At 35.4% G+C, this 17,313-nt stretch overlaps 7 protein-coding genes across 7 annotated transcripts; 2 read left to right on the forward strand and 5 right to left on the reverse strand. All coding sequences in view use genetic code 12, as the record gives it.

The window, feature by feature from the left end:
* Window positions 1-297: 297 nt before the first annotated feature.
* DEHA2G18458g (DEHA2G18458p) lies at window positions 298-912 on the forward strand (the record flags this gene model as incomplete). The annotated part of the gene is made up of 1 exon (XM_462343.1): window positions 298-912. One exon carries the CDS (start codon window positions 298-300, stop codon window positions 910-912), a length of 615 nt encoding a protein of 204 aa, XP_462343.1.
* Window positions 913-1,018: 106 nt separating this feature from the next.
* On the reverse strand, window positions 1,019-2,314 carry DEHA2G18480g (DEHA2G18480p; the record flags this gene model as incomplete). The annotated part of the gene is made up of 1 exon (XM_462344.1): window positions 1,019-2,314. One exon carries the CDS (start codon window positions 2,312-2,314, stop codon window positions 1,019-1,021), a length of 1,296 nt encoding a protein of 431 aa, XP_462344.1.
* Window positions 2,315-2,594: 280 nt separating this feature from the next.
* DEHA2G18502g (DEHA2G18502p) lies at window positions 2,595-3,359 on the reverse strand (the record flags this gene model as incomplete). Its single annotated transcript, XM_462345.1, has 1 exon — window positions 2,595-3,359. The coding sequence occupies one exon, from the start codon at window positions 3,357-3,359 to the stop codon at window positions 2,595-2,597; it is 765 nt and encodes a 254-aa protein (XP_462345.2).
* Window positions 3,360-3,741: 382 nt separating this feature from the next.
* On the reverse strand, window positions 3,742-4,369 carry DEHA2G18524g (DEHA2G18524p; the record flags this gene model as incomplete). The annotated part of the gene is made up of 2 exons (XM_002770616.1): window positions 3,742-3,927; window positions 4,367-4,369. The coding sequence occupies 2 exons, from the start codon at window positions 4,367-4,369 to the stop codon at window positions 3,742-3,744; spliced, it is 189 nt and encodes a 62-aa protein (XP_002770662.1).
* Window positions 4,370-4,557: 188 nt separating this feature from the next.
* Window positions 4,558-5,760, reverse strand: DEHA2G18546g (DEHA2G18546p; the record flags this gene model as incomplete). Its single annotated transcript, XM_462346.1, has 1 exon — window positions 4,558-5,760. The coding sequence occupies one exon, from the start codon at window positions 5,758-5,760 to the stop codon at window positions 4,558-4,560; it is 1,203 nt and encodes a 400-aa protein (XP_462346.1).
* Window positions 5,761-5,967: 207 nt separating this feature from the next.
* Window positions 5,968-11,412, forward strand: DEHA2G18568g (DEHA2G18568p; the record flags this gene model as incomplete). The annotated part of the gene is made up of 1 exon (XM_462347.1): window positions 5,968-11,412. The coding sequence occupies one exon, from the start codon at window positions 5,968-5,970 to the stop codon at window positions 11,410-11,412; it is 5,445 nt and encodes a 1,814-aa protein (XP_462347.2).
* A 99-nt stretch (window positions 11,413-11,511) lies between these two features.
* Window positions 11,512-17,292, reverse strand: DEHA2G18590g (DEHA2G18590p; the record flags this gene model as incomplete). The annotated part of the gene is made up of 1 exon (XM_462348.1): window positions 11,512-17,292. One exon carries the CDS (start codon window positions 17,290-17,292, stop codon window positions 11,512-11,514), a length of 5,781 nt encoding a protein of 1,926 aa, XP_462348.2.
* Between the last annotated feature and the right edge of the window lie 21 nt (window positions 17,293-17,313).

A 17,313-nucleotide genomic window follows, 5' to 3' on the forward strand; every position in this document is an offset into this window, starting at 1 on the left:
GCTTATGCAAAATTGAACTAACTTCCAAATATGTTCTGTCAATCAATGAATCAACTGTAAATACCCAACTGATGTCTTATAATTGATACAATAATTGATTATTCACTATGTTTTTCACTATCAAACTGTTACTAAATCATAAAAACACTTATAAATCAAGAAAATGTTTCGAGGCTTTCGCTGGCAAAAACATTTGCGCTCGTGATTTAATTTTTGATTCTATATAACCCCATGATCATTCATTAACCATCAATTGAAATTAATAAAAAAAGACCTAATTACTATTATACATATACAATGTCAGAAGATAAACCAAGAGGTATTTTAAGAAATAAATCAGTGAGTGAAAGCGCCGAATCAAATGCGGATAGATTAGACCGTCAGGAAGTTATTAAAAATACTAGGCTAAATGCCCAATTGGCATCAGAATCGTCAAAAGGAGACAAAATAAGAGCCAAGATCGCAGAGGCTAAATCACATCAAAGAGACGACGACGGGAATGAATCACATGGAGAAAAGCCGTCAGATCACTTACAATGGGATGAGGTGAACTTGTATAAGACGGAGCAAGAGAAATGTGCAACGATGAAAATTGATGAGCCAAAGACGCCGTATGAAGGGGGATTCAATCCGGAGGGAGAATACTACAAGGATGATGAGGACGAGATTCCAGACTTTGAATTGGGAAGTGGAGAATACGATCATATTGAGGACAAGGGGTCGTCGCTCAATGGTGGTGAGGTGATTAAGGACCCTCGATACGAAGAAGAGGAGTCAAAGGAGAATGAAGAACCGGCCGAGACGACGGAAGAGAAACATAAGAGGTTTGAGGAAATGAGAAAAGAGCATTACCACTTGAAGGGAAATGCGTTGAAGCAGAAGATTGAGATTTCTGATGAAGACGACGAATAAGAGTATGGGGGTGTTGTCTTTGGAAGCGATTATATCATGTTAATGTATAGATGTATTTATATACAAACAGTATCTAAAATTAATAAATAACGTAGTTAATGATAGACTAAGCAGAGAAGTACTTCAAGTATGCTCCTTCGGCTTTACCAGCACCGACTAACTCAGCAATGACTTCGTTGAAGGCAGATTTAACAGTGTCAGCACTAGCACCAGTGACCTTAGTGGTAAGGGATGATAATTGGACATCGTCGAACTTATCAATCAAGTATTCGACATCGGCATCAATATCAGTAGCCTTACCAGCATCACCGAAGTATTCGGCATCCTTAGGAGCAGATCTGATAGATCTCTTTTGCTTCTTCTTGGCAGCCTTAGCAGCTTCCTTAGCCTTCTTAGAACTGACTTTACTGGCAGCAGCGTCTTCAGCGGCCTTCTTAGCAGCTTCTTCTTCAGCAGCCTTCTTGGCAGCAGCTTCTTCAGCAGCTTGTCTGGAACCAGCTTCTCTTTCCCATTTCTTTCTTTCCTTTTCTTTCTTGGCAGTATCCTTAAATAACTTGATTCTTGGATCTTCTGAGTATGCTCTTTCGACTAAGTCAATAACTCTCTTATTGTCTTCTTGCTTAAACTTCTTTCTAGTAGCTATGTTTTTACGTTCGATATAACGCTTGTGATCTCTGTTAGCAGTGTCATCTGGAACATCTTCATCTTTAAATTCAAATGTCTTCCACGAGTCGAATTTACCCCAGAAATTGTAGAATGCATCAACTTCTTCCTTAGTAGATTCTAAAGTACCTAATAATGGAACTGGTTGCTTTTTGGAAAATCTGGCTTCACTTTCGAAAACTGGACCGAAAGCCTCAAAGAAATCGTATTTGCTTTTTGGTGCTGGTGGTTTAACATCAGCGTTTTCATCAACAGAGTCATATTGTAATCTCTTACTTGGATCCAACATAATTTCGAAAGCCTTTTGAATAATTTTGAAGAATCCGTCTTGTTCCAAACCACCAGCGGCAGACTTCTTATCTGGATGATGCTTCAAGACTTGCTTTCTGTGGGCTCTTCTAATTTGATCTTCGTTGGCACGGAATCTTAATTTAGATAAACCTAAAACGGCATACAAATCAGCGGTCTTCCATTCTCTTGGGTCGATAGCTAATAATTCTGCGTCTTGTTCTTCATCACCAATGTCTTGATCTTGATCTTCTTCGACTTGCTTGACGTTTCTTTCAGCTTCCAACTTTTCGAATTCAGACCAAGTGTGGCCTCTTAAGGTTCTAGTAGCATGAGCTAAGAAATAACGACCAACCGGTTCGATTGGACGACGTGTGGCAGGAGAATATTTAGCAACTGGTTTAAATGCTTCAGTATTACCTGCTGGTAATGATGGTAAAGTTACAGCCATTTTATTCGATATTAAATAATATTAGTACCTTATCACCTTTAGCCATGATATGCTTGAAAAATTTTTGGGATGTAATGAGATTTATAGAGTGCCTAAAATTACGCGTACCGGTATTTAGTTTACACTCTATATGGATTTTGTTGAATGCTAACTATCTATAAGAGCTATATTTGGTCTAGATAATAGTATCTGACAACACGACAGCAGATAGTTAATAGAACAACCATGTAAATTATACTAATTCGCCAAAAGAGAGCACGGTGTTTAGTTTCCAGTCGCGTTATTCCTCCTTTATAGCAGCCATATCCAATACTTCAATAGAGCCTTCGCCCTTTTTAACCTTGGCATTCTCCCCCTGTAACAAGTCTACAATAGTTCTGTAATTTACCGGATCAATGATACAGATGCACTCGTAAAATTTAGTTTCTTGGTTTTCTTCCTCGACCTTATCAATAAGAGGTGAAATATGCTCTTCAAATATCTGCTTCTTAGCTTTATTCTCTAAAACAATCTTAACCTTCATCTGAGCTCTTGCAATAGGGAAAAGCTGTTCTGCGATTAGCAATTTAATTGCCTCTAATGCCTGTAACTTGGTGGGTTTATTTGGATTCAAATGGAACTTGATTTCGTTCAAGGCCTTCTGAATCATAGATGGTGGGTATCTCTTTTTTGACTTGGGATTGATGCATTTGGTTGATATTATATTTAAAAACTCATTATTCTTCTGTTGTAAATTGGCTGATCTTTCCTTTTCATTCAACTGGATCTCACCTTTTTCCAATATCTCTAAGATGATTTCATTACTATCGGTCTTACCGAAGTACTTCAACAAGTCTGAATTATTGGCCACTTGCCCTTTTGATACGTTCAAGAACACCAGCGGAATTTGTAAGACCTCATCAAGATCTTTTTCAACCTTCAGCCTCCAGTCCTGAACTTTATTCTGATAGCATGCAATCTCAAACCTTTTTTTGCCTTTCTTCATTCTCACTAAGGAGACATTCGTGAGCTTGATTTGACTCGCTGGCTGATTGATAACGGCCATTTTGTATGTTTATTGATCAAGTCTTTGTAAAGAAATAGATTACTAGAAACTCTTTATAAGCGTTATATAATATACCATCCGTCACGTGAAAATATCTACAACTAGTCTTCAGTGTACAATGCCATTAATATATATAAATATAGATAGAAATTTTAAGATCTAATGAAGGAAAGATAAAGACGAAATTGCAACAAGAATAAAATTCATGAAACCAATCTAAGCGGAATCCAGAACAGGATATGAAATAGAAAATCAAAGTGGAAAAATATACAAAATCAAACTAACGGTCTTGACGATCTTCCGTTCCAAAACATTCTATGGGCCAAATCATTCTTGTTGTGATGCTTGTAAAGTAAATAATTTTATAGTGAAGCTAAATCATTTATTCGTCATCTTCATCATCATCATCACCTTCGAGGAATTTACCCTTAACATCCTTCCATAATTTACCCTTGTTGTGATTTTCGTACCATTTGTTAACACCAACGTCAAAAAAACCTTGGAAGGCAAAAGCACCACCAAGAATAGTAGCAACGTAAACAGAGTTTCTCTTGAATAAAGCGGACAACTAAATAATGTTAGTAAACTGTACTGGCAAAATATCATGCTCCCAAATACACCAGTCACAAGAGGCAATTGATATCTTTCATGAGTACTACTGGAATATCATCTTACCCATCTCTAATACGACCAATCTCGTACTGACGAATATTCACTTCGATAAATAAAATTATCAAATTCTAATGCATCCAACTTCATCTCAAAACCTCTTTTTCTATATTTTCCCTATTTATTTCTCTTCCTTTTCTACTTCTCATTCTTTATGATATCTATTATCTATTTTTCAGAATTCGTGAACAATTTCATCCACAGGTTTTCCTCTTGGACTCAACATGCTTGGTCGCATCAAATAACCTTCAGTGACTTAAGAATACTGGGAATAACCTAAGAATTAGCTACCTCAACGATTGTCGACGTTAACTTAGTTATTCTATATTAACACATACCATTCTAATATTTATGTTTTGTAAAATTCGACTTAAACAGTTGGTACAATCTATTTGTTAATAGTTTTCAGATTTTGATTACTGTAGAGTGCACAATTTTTCAAGCGTTGTTGATTGGCTCATTATGGCGATTACATAAGCGATTTTACCAAATTATACCAGATATACGTTTATCAATTAAAATATACTATCTACTCTATGTTAGTTGATTCCAATTGTTCGGACACTTTGGAAACATTATCGCCTTCCTTAGTATTACCGGCACCTGGGTATCTTGTACCCTTATTTTTCTGTTTTTTGACTTTCTTTTCCGATTTAGGTTGTTCGACTGGGTAACCCTTTGCTTGAGCTTCCTTAAATTCTTCTGAAGCTTCGAAGGATTCTCTAATAGGAGCCAATAATTCTATGATCTTTTCGGCAACACCAGACTTTAAGTCGACAGGAGACAACTTTTCGGAAGCGAAATCGGCCTTTATTTCGTCGATCGAGTCGTACGAAATTGGGCCTCCGTACTTCTCTGGTCTGTCGATGTCCAATTTGAAGACGCCGTCCTTTTCGGCCTTTAACTCTTGGATTGGCTGGATTACGTACTCGATGAAAGCAATTAACCCGTTGTTTTCGATTTCACCAGGGGCACAGTACGCACTGTTGACCTTCTTTCTCACTTGCTTTGGATCTTCCAAAATGTCGATCTTGGAGTTTGGATCAGACGCACTCATCTTACCACCTTGTCCCAACCCTGGAACCATTGGGTTCATTAAATGCGCTCTCTTCTTGTATCCGATACTCTGTAAGTTTTCTTCGGCCAACACGAAAATCTTTCTCTGGTCAACACCACCGAATTGGGCGTCAACCCCCAAATACTCTTCATCCAAGGCTTGCATCAATGGGTAGATCAATCCTGATAACAATGGGTTAGCAACCTGCTTGACAACGTCAGCACCTGCCCTCTTAGCATCGTTTTGCGAAACACTGTTGGACATTCTGAAAATATCCATAGTATATTCGGCCGTCAATTGGTACGAAGAACCAACCACAAAGATCAACTTGTCGATTGGAACGTTGATAGACTTCAAAATAGCCTTCACAACACATTCGTAGTACTTGGCACGGTAGTTGACAACCTCTAATGGTGCCTTCATATTATCCAAAAACGCATGCAAGTCTGCCAAAAGAACCTTCACTTCACACCCAGCCTTTAAGAAGTGTGCTAACTTAAGCATACCCACAAAGTACCCACAGTGTGGTTTCCCAGTTGGCGCTGTCCCCCAGTAGATCTTAAGCGGTCTTTTTTCATTTTCTAACACGTTCTTGATAATAGCTCCATTTAAAACTTCTTGCAAGTTCTTGGTAATCAAGTTGTACTGCTCAGTAGGGTCACTAATAACCGACATCTTTATCTATCCTATTCTATACTTGTTGATCTCTAAGAGTCATAAGATGATAATCATTTCATCCAAAAAAAAACTGTTTGTGTAATAACCATCATATACAGGATCATCATAGACTTATAAAATTGTGCAACTGATCTAATGGTCTTCTATGATGGCTATAATTGCTTAATATAAAATACTTCGGTGAATACAACAGGTTCAGATATAATGAGTTTAGACAAATTAAGGGAATTTGTTGTGAATTTACCGTCGAAATTGGAGTTCAGTCATCCGGCGGCGGTTCGCCAAAACTTATTCAAAGCGCTATACCACGCTGCAACGAATGAAGGGACATATTTGAAGGATTTATTCCCTTTGATTGACGATGAGGAGATCGAGTCTTTAAAGGATTATTCTTTTGCTATAACAGAGATCATAGAGAGAAAGCCATTTTTTAACCACAAGCAAAAGTCTTCGTACAGCCATCCAGCTGATAAAGCATGCGCCAGATCGTTCAAGAAAGGAGAGCCAGTTTATAGATGTGAACAATGTGGATTCGATGATACATGTGTGTTGTGTGTTCATTGCTTCAATAAGGATGATCACGTTGATCATAACGTATATATGTACTTATCGCAAGGGGATAATGGTGGAATCTGCGACTGTGGCGACCCGGAAGCATTTGTCAATCAGCTTAATTGCAAATGTCAGCTAGGTGATAAAAGCGAAACCGATAGCAATGAAATATCGACAGCATTTGCGGAGTCGTTGAGAGAGACCATTAAGATCTGTCTTGATTATATATTAGACGTCACTAATTTTTCAGTACAAACGTTGCCATATATTCATGACAGTATCAATGAAAGGGGCAGTAAATTCACTTCAAAGTTCTTGTCTGACTATTCAACATTACCTAGTGAACGATATGGTGGTGCTACAGATAATAATTCTGATTCGTTGTGGTATTTGATTTTATGGAATGATGAGCACCATGATTTCCCTAGTGCCACCAAAGCCATCAAGGCTGCTGTTGGTGTGAATTATTCACGGGCTCATGAAATTGCATCGGATATCAATGCTTCGGGTAGATGTGTTTTGCGGGAAAGTGCGGACTATACCGAGTTACTTAGATATCAAAAATTAGCAGAATCCGATGGTTTGGTTGCTACGATAACTAGTGCAAGAGACTATATGAGAGAAGTTATCGTTCAATACATGTTTAACTGGTTAGTTGATATTACAGAATTCACAAGCAATATTGAGTTCCGTGAATTGAGTAAGCAATATCTAGCCGATCTACTTTTAGAACCTGGATTCGAATTTGCTAAAAACTTTCCCACAATGCTCATTTCTGAGCTGCTTGATTCTGAAGCTACATCAGAAGAAATATCCAAAAAGTTATTTGAAAATGGTATGTTGATAAATGGACAATTCATAAACTATGGGAAAACCAGCGTGAAGCTGTCGCTAGAAATGGCGAAGTACAAGTCAACTACGTCAGGGATATTAAAACCTGATGCAAGACTTGATAAGCAACAAAATTCTAGATTACAATTCTTATTGGACTTTGAAATTCGACTTAATTGTGTTATAAGAAAAAAGTTACCTGCGTTGATTATACCCCCAATACTTGCAAATACTAGGATGAAAGAAGTATTCTGTGATCAGCTTGTATCAATATACCCGCAATTGATAACAAGTATGGCCCTTTCGGATCGTGAAGATCACTTGAATTCATTATGTGAGATAACTACCCAATTATTCACTTGCCCTACTAGTGTTCTGAAGATATTACGAGATGGTAAGGCAGGTTTTATTTTAGGTCCTATTACTGATATTATAGAAAAGCATTCTTCAGAATGGAATATGTATACTCTTTTACCCAATTTTGTTGAAATTGGAAGAGGCCATCCATTAACATATAAGGCAAAAAAGAGGGCTATTATCAGAGGTATTCGTGATATTTGCTATCTTGTCGATAAAAACCTTGAAGTCAATAAACTTGACTATTTTCTTACACATGATAATCTTGTTTTGCTATTACTTTTCTTAAGAAACTTTCAAGGGTATTGGACTATTGAAAGAAAATATGGAGAGCATGTGGAAAGGGAACTTTTGGATTTTGTTGTTCATCTAGAATACTCAGTTCCTATTCTTAACATTACTAAGTTTATAGCAAGTTGCAAAACTTCAAATGTTCAATTGGTTAGAGACGGAGTCAAATTTATTACCGATTACTTATGCCTCCGTGAAACCATATGGAATGCTCCAGGAATTGCAGATTTCCGTGTAAGTAAACAACCTGTTTCGTTCGTGCATCCAGTGAACTCATTTTTGTCTTACTTATTGCAGTATCAGGGTTTTGAAGATCTTCAGCATATTTTCCTTCTGATGAAAGGACCATTCGTACAGATATCAGATGTATCTTTACGAAGTATAGTGCTAGGTGCGCAAGTTAAGATTGGATTTTGGATCAGAAACGGTATTTCAGTATCAAGACAAGCTTCATTATATACCGACTCTTTAATGAGCGACTTGGCTTATTTCCGTGATTGTCATTTGAATCAAATTGCTGCCATATTTGACGATCCAAGAGCTACTTTGTTTAACTTTTTGGATAGATGGGAACTTTTGCCATGGTATTTAAGCGAGGTCAACCATGATAAGACCGTGTATGAGGATAGGTTTAATTCAATTTCGGAAAAATTCATTGTATTTATATATAATTTGATTACAGATAGAACAAATTTTATCAAATTGACGGCTGAAGAAAGGATATCGCATAAGGCTAGACAAGCAATATGTTACTCGTTGAGCGATGAACCAAGAAGTTATTCGTCATTAAGAAGCGAAGTGGACATTGAAGTAAGTGAACTTCCCGAATTTGATGACTTATTGAACGAGTGTACTGATTATCAACCACCGACTGGTTTGATTGATTCGGGTATATATAGATTAAAATCAAGTTACTTTGAAAAGTTGGATCCTTTGAGTTTGTATTTGGACACAAGTCAGTTCCAAACTGTATCCGAATACTTGATTAAGAATATAGCAATGGAACAAAATATAAAGGAAGAGAAGGTGGTATTAATTCCCCATATAACGGAATTGGAGAATCAATTGGTAAATGAAAAGTTAGCTGGATTTACGAAGACAAAAGATTTCGCCAAATTGATGTATAAATATTTGCAAGTATCAATTGATACATGTGATGAAACTTATTTACCACATCTATTACATTTAATTCATGCTGTTTTAAGAGATGATGAGTTATTACATGGATCCAATTATTTAAATGAACAGTTTGTCAGCATTCCTATTTGCAATTTGTTACTATCCGTATCTGAAACAACAATGTCTAAGAATGTAGTAAGGAAGGCGGAATTTTTATTAGATAGCTTTATTTCTAAAGATACTAGAATTATTGAATCATTAGTCGATTGTTTTGGAGAAGCCTATATTCAAGATTATGAAAGAAAGAGATCAGGTTCACTGAAATCAGATTCTGAAAAGGGAAAGAGATTAGCAGAGGAACGTAAAAAGAAAGTTATGAAAAAGTTTGCAAAGCAGCGTGAAAACTTTTTGGCCAAAAATGTTGAATTTGCTTCTAAAGATAGTTCTGAAGAGGTAGCTGAAAGTAGCAAAGATCCAAAGGTTGAGTATCGTACATGCGTTCTTTGTGGTGAACCTGAATCAACCGAAGAATTATTTGGTTTGTTAGTAAGTGTAACTACCTGTTCAAGTTTTTGGAAATTACCGGAGAATAATACTCCATATTTCTCACTAGCATTTCAAAGCTGGAATGATCAAGCCTCGCCTAGCAACAATGGTATATATGGTGATGGTTTTGACTATCATGATCCTGAATCACAGGAAAGAAATAGAAGTCTTGAGGGGCGAGTTACTTCTACGTGTGGACATGGGATGCATTATAATTGTTACAAAACATCTGCAAATAATTTGAAATATTATCCTTGCCCGTTGTGTCGCAATCTTTGTAATCTTTTTGTTCCAAGTTACCTTCTGCCAGACAATGGGGGCGGTCTTCACGATAGTGATGTTATCTCTGGCTTGCCAATTCATAATAGGTATAACCAGATTACCTCGTCATCCGGTTTAACAAAATCTAGTAAAATCATCAAAGGCCTTGTGAATGATGAAATCGTGAATCAAACGAACGAATCGGTTATGAGAAAGCTTTTTAAACCCGTAGTTGATGATTTCTTGTCAGAAATTAAAGCTAATCATCCTCCAGTTAGTTCGAACAAAAAGAAGGATTATCTTGATGAATTGCAAACCTCCTCACTTCTAATAGCAAATACCATTCGTATGAATGAAATTGCAACTAGAATTGGTGGTAATAGCAGTTATTCTAATTTTTTGAATGAGATTCCCTCCTCATCAAAGACCTTAATGAAGTCCTTGATTCAGTGCAGAGCTTTCATGTTTGAAAATAGAGAACTTCCTTTCTTCTTAAATTCGGATGAGGATTTGTCATTAGAATATCAAGATTTCTGGAATTCTGATAAAATACTTGATAGCGTGTTTAACGAAGTTGTTCTGTTATTTTTCCAAACTGATGAATCTTTAAATACGCTTGCAAGATTAGGATATACGAAGTTATTCACGATTTGTATATATTCGTTATTGAGAATGATAAACGAAGATATTGAGTACTACTATTTGCTTCGGGCACAGCAACAATTTAATCTAGGAAAAGCTGAAATTGAAAATATGGAAACCATTCTTGATTCATACGAAAATGAAATTGAGGTTTCATTAGGCCATGATGAAATGGTTTCATTGATTAACGTTATATGGTTTGGTGTTGAAAAATGTATGCTACCATTTTTGAGACAAGTCACTATCTTTCAGGATTTGCTTACGTCCCTCAGTAGGGGTGATAATGATCATGATAGTCACCCTAACTTTGCTGATGTTGAAAGTAAGATACAAGGGCAATCGTACCTAGACTCTTCCGATGTGTTATGCCAGAAACTAAATTTGCCTACCTTGAAAGAGTTGGTACAGGGGATTGCTGTAAATGAAGACCGTTTCAATTTTGAGTGTAAAATATTTGACATTGTACTAAATGCAAAAATTCCCCATTATATTGACAGTGGAATACTTGCTCTCGATTATCCTGGTGTTGTCAAATTGATTGATATGCCCAATGATTATAATTCTTGCATTATTGAATACAACGATAATTCTACAAAGGGAGTTTTTGATTATATTGTTTGCTTGAGTTGTGGTAAGAAGATTAAGGCATCAAAACATTTTACACATATGACTAGTTGTTGTAGTTTTACTGCTATCTACTTCCATCCTAGAATGAATAATCTTAAACTTGCAACACACATTGGGACCAGTCCGATATTTATCACTGTTCCGGCACCGTACCTTACCAAACATGGTGAAGTAAAAAGGCCTAGAAATTCTGGTAAAGCTTTCTTGAATAATCTTAGATATCAATATTTAAATAAGCTATGGTTAAACCAAGGTTTGTATGGGTTTATTACAAGAAGCATATTCGGATCTAGACTTCAACAAAATATGGGCGATACCATTAACATAGGTATTAGTGAGGATGAAGAGGACATTGATGAGGACGAAGAATATGATGATGATATATTTTTGCGTCCAGCAACTAATGAAGATCGTGCGTGGTGAATAGTATATGTATATTTATAGTTTATTAAGTTGATATTCACTATAATTTAGGTCGTCGGCCGCATTTATAAAAGATATATATTTTTACTAATGTAATTTCTATAAAGTATCCCAACCACCGGCATCCATTACACTGTCCAACTTTCGGACAATATAATTAGACACATTATGCTGAAGCCATACGTTTCTAATAAAATTATTATATCTTGGTTTCATTAAATGAAGGGTCTTACCTCTCTTTGTATCTCCTGCTAACTCGCCATGCTGATCTAAAAATGGCGCATTATAAAACGAACCTCCCTTTTTATGCATCAAAAGAAAAAAGCGTTCCTTCGGGAGTAGGAATAATCCAACTGAATTGCAACACTCTTTCATAAAATGCGTGGTACATTGTCCCTCATTATTTCCGATAGCACATTTCTGGGCATCAACAACTTCTCCACAAAATAAGCAAATTGCGGGATCTGCAATTGACATATGAGGATTATTATATCTGTCCAGGTAATAATATTTAGTAAAAAAATGATCTAATCTCTCAGGTAAATCTATTAGCTTTACTATTCCAGGATATTCTAAAGCTTTCCGCATATAAGGCTGTTCAACCGTAGAAATTTTCAACGATTCTAAGGACTGAAGGAAACTATTAAATTTTCGAGCTTCATATGTTTCCTCAGAGCTGCAAATATTGAGCAAAAGCACCTTCAAACTATCTATGTTCATAAAAGAGCATAATTTATCTGCCTCGCTACTGTAGTTGTCATATTGACTGAAGTCAATCGAATCTATTTCAGCGCAATTTATGAAGGAAAAAACAGCAGCTCTTCTCAAAAACGGAGTCGAAGCCTTTATTAGCATTGAATAAATAACCTCACCAAACCTGGAATCATTAATACAATCCTCGTCAAAATGGGTAAATCCAGAACAATAACTAATCTTTTTAAAAATGTTAATCATAGACATTGACATTTCCTCATTTGTATTTGGTATTATAGGAATATCAAGGATAGAATAATCTGCACTTTTATAAATTCCCTGCTTTGAAATCTCAGTGCAAATTGTAAATAGATTTTGAATAACATGACCTAAAAAGCACAATCTCAATATAGAATTAAACGAAAAGCCCGATTTAGGTAATGGGAATATATTAACCAATAATTCGAAGAAATCTCTTTCCAAAATCGAAGAGTTAAATGTATCCGAAGACAATGTTAACATGTTTGCCAAAATTTTAACGTAAGCATCAGACTTTGGATTAGGAGTAGGTATCCAGTTCATTATTTTCATTAACAAGCTAGTATTGCGGAACTCATTCAAAGTTCTTAAATTTATCAACGAATTATTATACAATTGGTTGATTATTAATTCACCATTAGAATCAACACCTCTCAATTCAATCTCTGTAGATTTTATGGTATTCACTAATAAAATTGTTGAATCGGCTTTTAGAATTTGAGGGAACGTTAGTAAAGACAAAATTTGAAACATATTAGATAGAAGCATTCTAAAATGTTGTTGGTTTGAGGTGGCATTAACTGTGGAACTTTGGCCTATCATTTCTTTAGCCGCAGGTGTTAAATTAACGAATTCTTCAATATCGGCATCGGTTGTTTTTGTGAAGTCTTCAAACCAATTGTTATTATGAATATTCTGAGGTCCTAACTTTTCAAATGGGTTGAGATCATCAGCTGGTTTTAAAAACTTCGTGAGTGATCTCTTGTTCGAAGTCCATAAGATAGGTACAAACATATTGTTGATTGCTTTACATAGAGGACAAAGAAATTCTTTATGTTCTGTATTTTCCGGAGCACTTCTAGTAATTTGATTCAGACGATTCCTATTACTGTTCAAAAAATTCATGTAACATTGGAAATGCATACCATGACCACAACTCAGAGAGACCAATTTACTATCGACATGTTCTCTGTGTGGAAATCCTGGACCAATGACATTTGAATCTTTCACTTTTTTCATGTAATTTTTCCATTGTTCATTGAAATTTGTTTCATCCAACTCGTTTTCATCATCGTCTAAATTTTGTGAATCCGAAAATGACTTTAAAAACCAATACTTGTCATCAAACGGTACATTCCTAAATTCCGAAGATTTTGAAATATATGTTATTATTCCAAATGGTCCAGCATCTTCTGATGCGTTTTGACAAAGCAAACAACGTGGTTCTGGAAATTTCCAGCCAGCATCCTCTTCTTCATAACCTTCCATTTCAGTGTCACTGCAATCTGTGGCCTCTATATTATTATTCAATAAGAACAGTGATTGCTGTTTCTTGAATTTTGCCATAAGCTTTGATTGTCTTTCCTTGGCTACTCTTTTCTTTCTCTCAAATTCATTTTCATTCAGATCTTGATTCGGATTTATCTCTAGTTTAATAGGATCAAAATTATTCACTTGATCATTCAATATTCTACTCAAATTGTGGTATTTATCTTCAAATACTTTAAATATAGAACGAATCTTTGAGTGATGGTCCTTAAACATCCCATCTGATACGATTCTGTACAATAAAACCGCAATTGATAAGTCGTTGTCATCAGAAGTATAGATAAAATTATTATAGAAGCTTCCATATCTCTCAATGTCTATTGCTTCTTCAAGTGAACAAATATGTATCAAATGTAGCGTTGTTTCTAGTATTATATCAATTTTGTCCGCATCCTCATTTGAACAATACGTGAGAGTTCTAATCAAAAAATCACGAAAGTATATCGATATTGAGAAATTGCCAATATGCTTATAAACTTCCAATTCATCAGAGCTTCTCTGTTTAGGCGGTATAACTACCTCTGATATTGGAATGCATGTTTTCTTATGTATATGATTTTTCACAAATTTTATTGCGTCATCTTTAGTATTGGTTGTATAATTGAAATAATATGGATTTATTTGATCGAAATATTCATCCTTCAATCTATATATTCCAATACCTTTCGAACCACTAGGTGGTGTAAAAATAGTAATATCTTCTAGAATAAGATCAAATCTTTTTTCAACTGTTATATGGTCTGGTATATGTGAACAAAGCTTAGTATAATTCATTGGTCCAAAGCATAAATTATGAATAATTTCATTTTTTATACGCATCTCATTTATTGTCTCATTCTTCAAACCACATAAGTAGAGATCCTCTGTTAAAATATGAACGAAGAAACTTAAGATTTCCTCTATCATATATGGTAATGTCTTCAGATCATATGCTTGTAAATTTTTCATCTCGTCAATACTTACATTTTCCTCCTTATTTTCTTTCACAAATCCATCCAACAATAGCCAACGACTAAACAATAAGTGGCAGACAAAATTAGGGCTACTAGAATTTATGAATATTTGAGTTAAGAATAAGTCCCGCAAATATCCACTTTCTCTAAGTCCTGTATTCCTATAAAGCTGTAGTTGAGATCTAACACTGAAACCATTTCTCACCCAAAATCCTGATTTTATTTGTGACATTAGAACAATTGTTCTTATAGGGTATTCAAATATTGAAGCGAAAGGATTTGGTATCTGAAATGGCTTGGACGACGTTAATGCCTTGTCTTTGTAAGCAATGGTGGCATCGTTTATTACTTCATTAATATCCGTTGGAGTACTTAAGTCTGATAGTTCAATAAGCCAAGATAAGAAAGAGTGAATCGGATGCAAAAAACTCACCTTTTCTCTGTCGATATAAAATTCTTGAACCACGTTACCATCGACTAACTCTTCGCAAAACTTCTTTTCGCTTGCAATATTTATATCCACATATTCATCATTTAGTCCCGGATAATCTTTACTTTCTAATCTTAATAAAAATTGTGTAACATAATCGATCGCCTTTTTTGATAAAGTTCTTCTCTCATTGTTACCCGTTTCGTCTAAATTATCAAGGCTGCGTGCAATATATTCTGCAAATTGGTAAATAACCAGGATAGCATGAAAGAACGCAGTATAGTCTGGGCTTTCATACTCTACGTGATTCTTACTTTCTCTTTTCATTACTGGTCTACCTTGGAATAAAGCCAAAATATCACAAGCCATGGGGATAATGTTGCTAGTAAATATTGACTTTGAGTCACGACTCCTACTCAAGATGTAACCAATATCAAAAAAAATCTGACCCCATCTTCTATTCTTCAAGCTTTTCATTGAAATTTCGTGAGATATGTCAACACACTCAGGGGATTTAATTTCTTCGACGGTAAGAAACCCATAAATCGATGCGAAAATTCTTGATAAATCTCCATGTCGAACTATTGAAGTAGAATTTGATGGACAAGTGAATAATTGAGTTGATAGTGTACACATGACGTTTAACTCTGGCTCTCTATCCATTGTTAAAAACATGTCTGAAACTGCTGGATAAATATCCACATACTGACAGGATATAATATTCTTGTAATGCAAATTTGTAATTAAGGAACTTGAATACATATCATGCAATAGTACCCTTATAGATTTCCAAAATCTGATATCCAAATATATAAAATATTGCAATCTAGAGCCCAAATGACTTTTATGTGGTAAATAATCTTCAATCGATAAATTGTAATCACAATCGTGGCACAATTGATCTTGCAACTCCCATTTTGAAGGTCTAAAATTCCAATGAGGTTGAGAAGCCTTATCGTAGACTCCAAACATAGTATACATGTTTGATGGAATCTTAGGTATCTTTAAACATTGGTCTAAAGTTCCGACCTTATATTTATAATTAGTGTTATGATCAGCGTAATTCAACAAACCAATATTCCATTTACCGCAAAAAGCTTTACAGAATAAATCCTTTGCTCTGTTGTGGCTTTTAAACATTTCACTTTCAGTCAAGGCATTAATCCAAGTTAATATTTCGTTACACATGTCTTCCCTAAACACATCTCTATAATTCCTTATGCACGTTGCAAGACCAGTCGCTTTTAATATGTTTTGTCTTTCCCGCAACAAGCTAATATCGCTCGAGCTTATAACCTTTGCTCTTCCATAGTTTTGAACCTTATCAGCCACCATGACTGCAAACTGAGGTACTTTTCTACTAGCCAAATGAATTCTCTGTACCGCGTCTCTATAATGCCTTAATTGGTCATTATATACCATCAAATAGTATTTATCGCTGTATTTATCAAAATTGTCGATGTTTGCATTCACATACCCATACTTTGTAGGATTCAGGCTACTGAAATTCGTATCTAATTGTATACGGTAACTTTCTGAATCTTCTATATCGTTAAATTGTGAATTACATTGACTAATAATGTCAATAACGTAATCCAATAAAATCTCTATGGTATTGAAGAACGATTCCTCCAAGTCGCTGGGTATCTCTTTATTTCTCATATTTGAACTTTCTTTATCCTTCGATGCATAACGGCAAAAGTACTCCTTAACCCACGCTTCAGGATCTCCACAATCACACACACCTCCATTTTCTCGTTGACAGATGGTGATATGAATTTGATGGCCCTGATGGCATTCAGGATCGTAGCAATCAGAACACAATGCACAAGTCTCATCAAAGCCACAGGTTAAACATCTATATATTGGTTCCCCTTTGCGGAATATCCTTGCACATGGCAGGTTAGAATGGAATGCATCATGATTATGCGTGTTGTACTTGGAATCTGATTCGCAAAGGTTGGACTTATAATAATTACTAAAAAGCCATTCAAACTCAGTATCTATCCTCTCGATTACATCATCTCTGTCTTGTTCTTGATTATTGAATGCGTTTGGAAAAAACCAATCCAAGTATTCCCCATGATTAGATATTGCCAAAAATAATTCTCTTCGAATATCTTTCCGTACTTCACCAGTAAAATTGAATTTTGATTTCAAAGGAATATCAAATAAGAACCTCCTAAGATTGTTCAGGTTTGACAGTATATCAGGCATCCTCTGTTATTTCATTTACTG

The sequence above is a fragment of the Debaryomyces hansenii genome (assembly GCF_000006445.2).
Source record: "Debaryomyces hansenii CBS767 chromosome G complete sequence".
In the NCBI taxonomy this organism is placed as follows: Eukaryota; Fungi; Ascomycota; class Pichiomycetes; order Serinales; family Debaryomycetaceae; genus Debaryomyces; species Debaryomyces hansenii.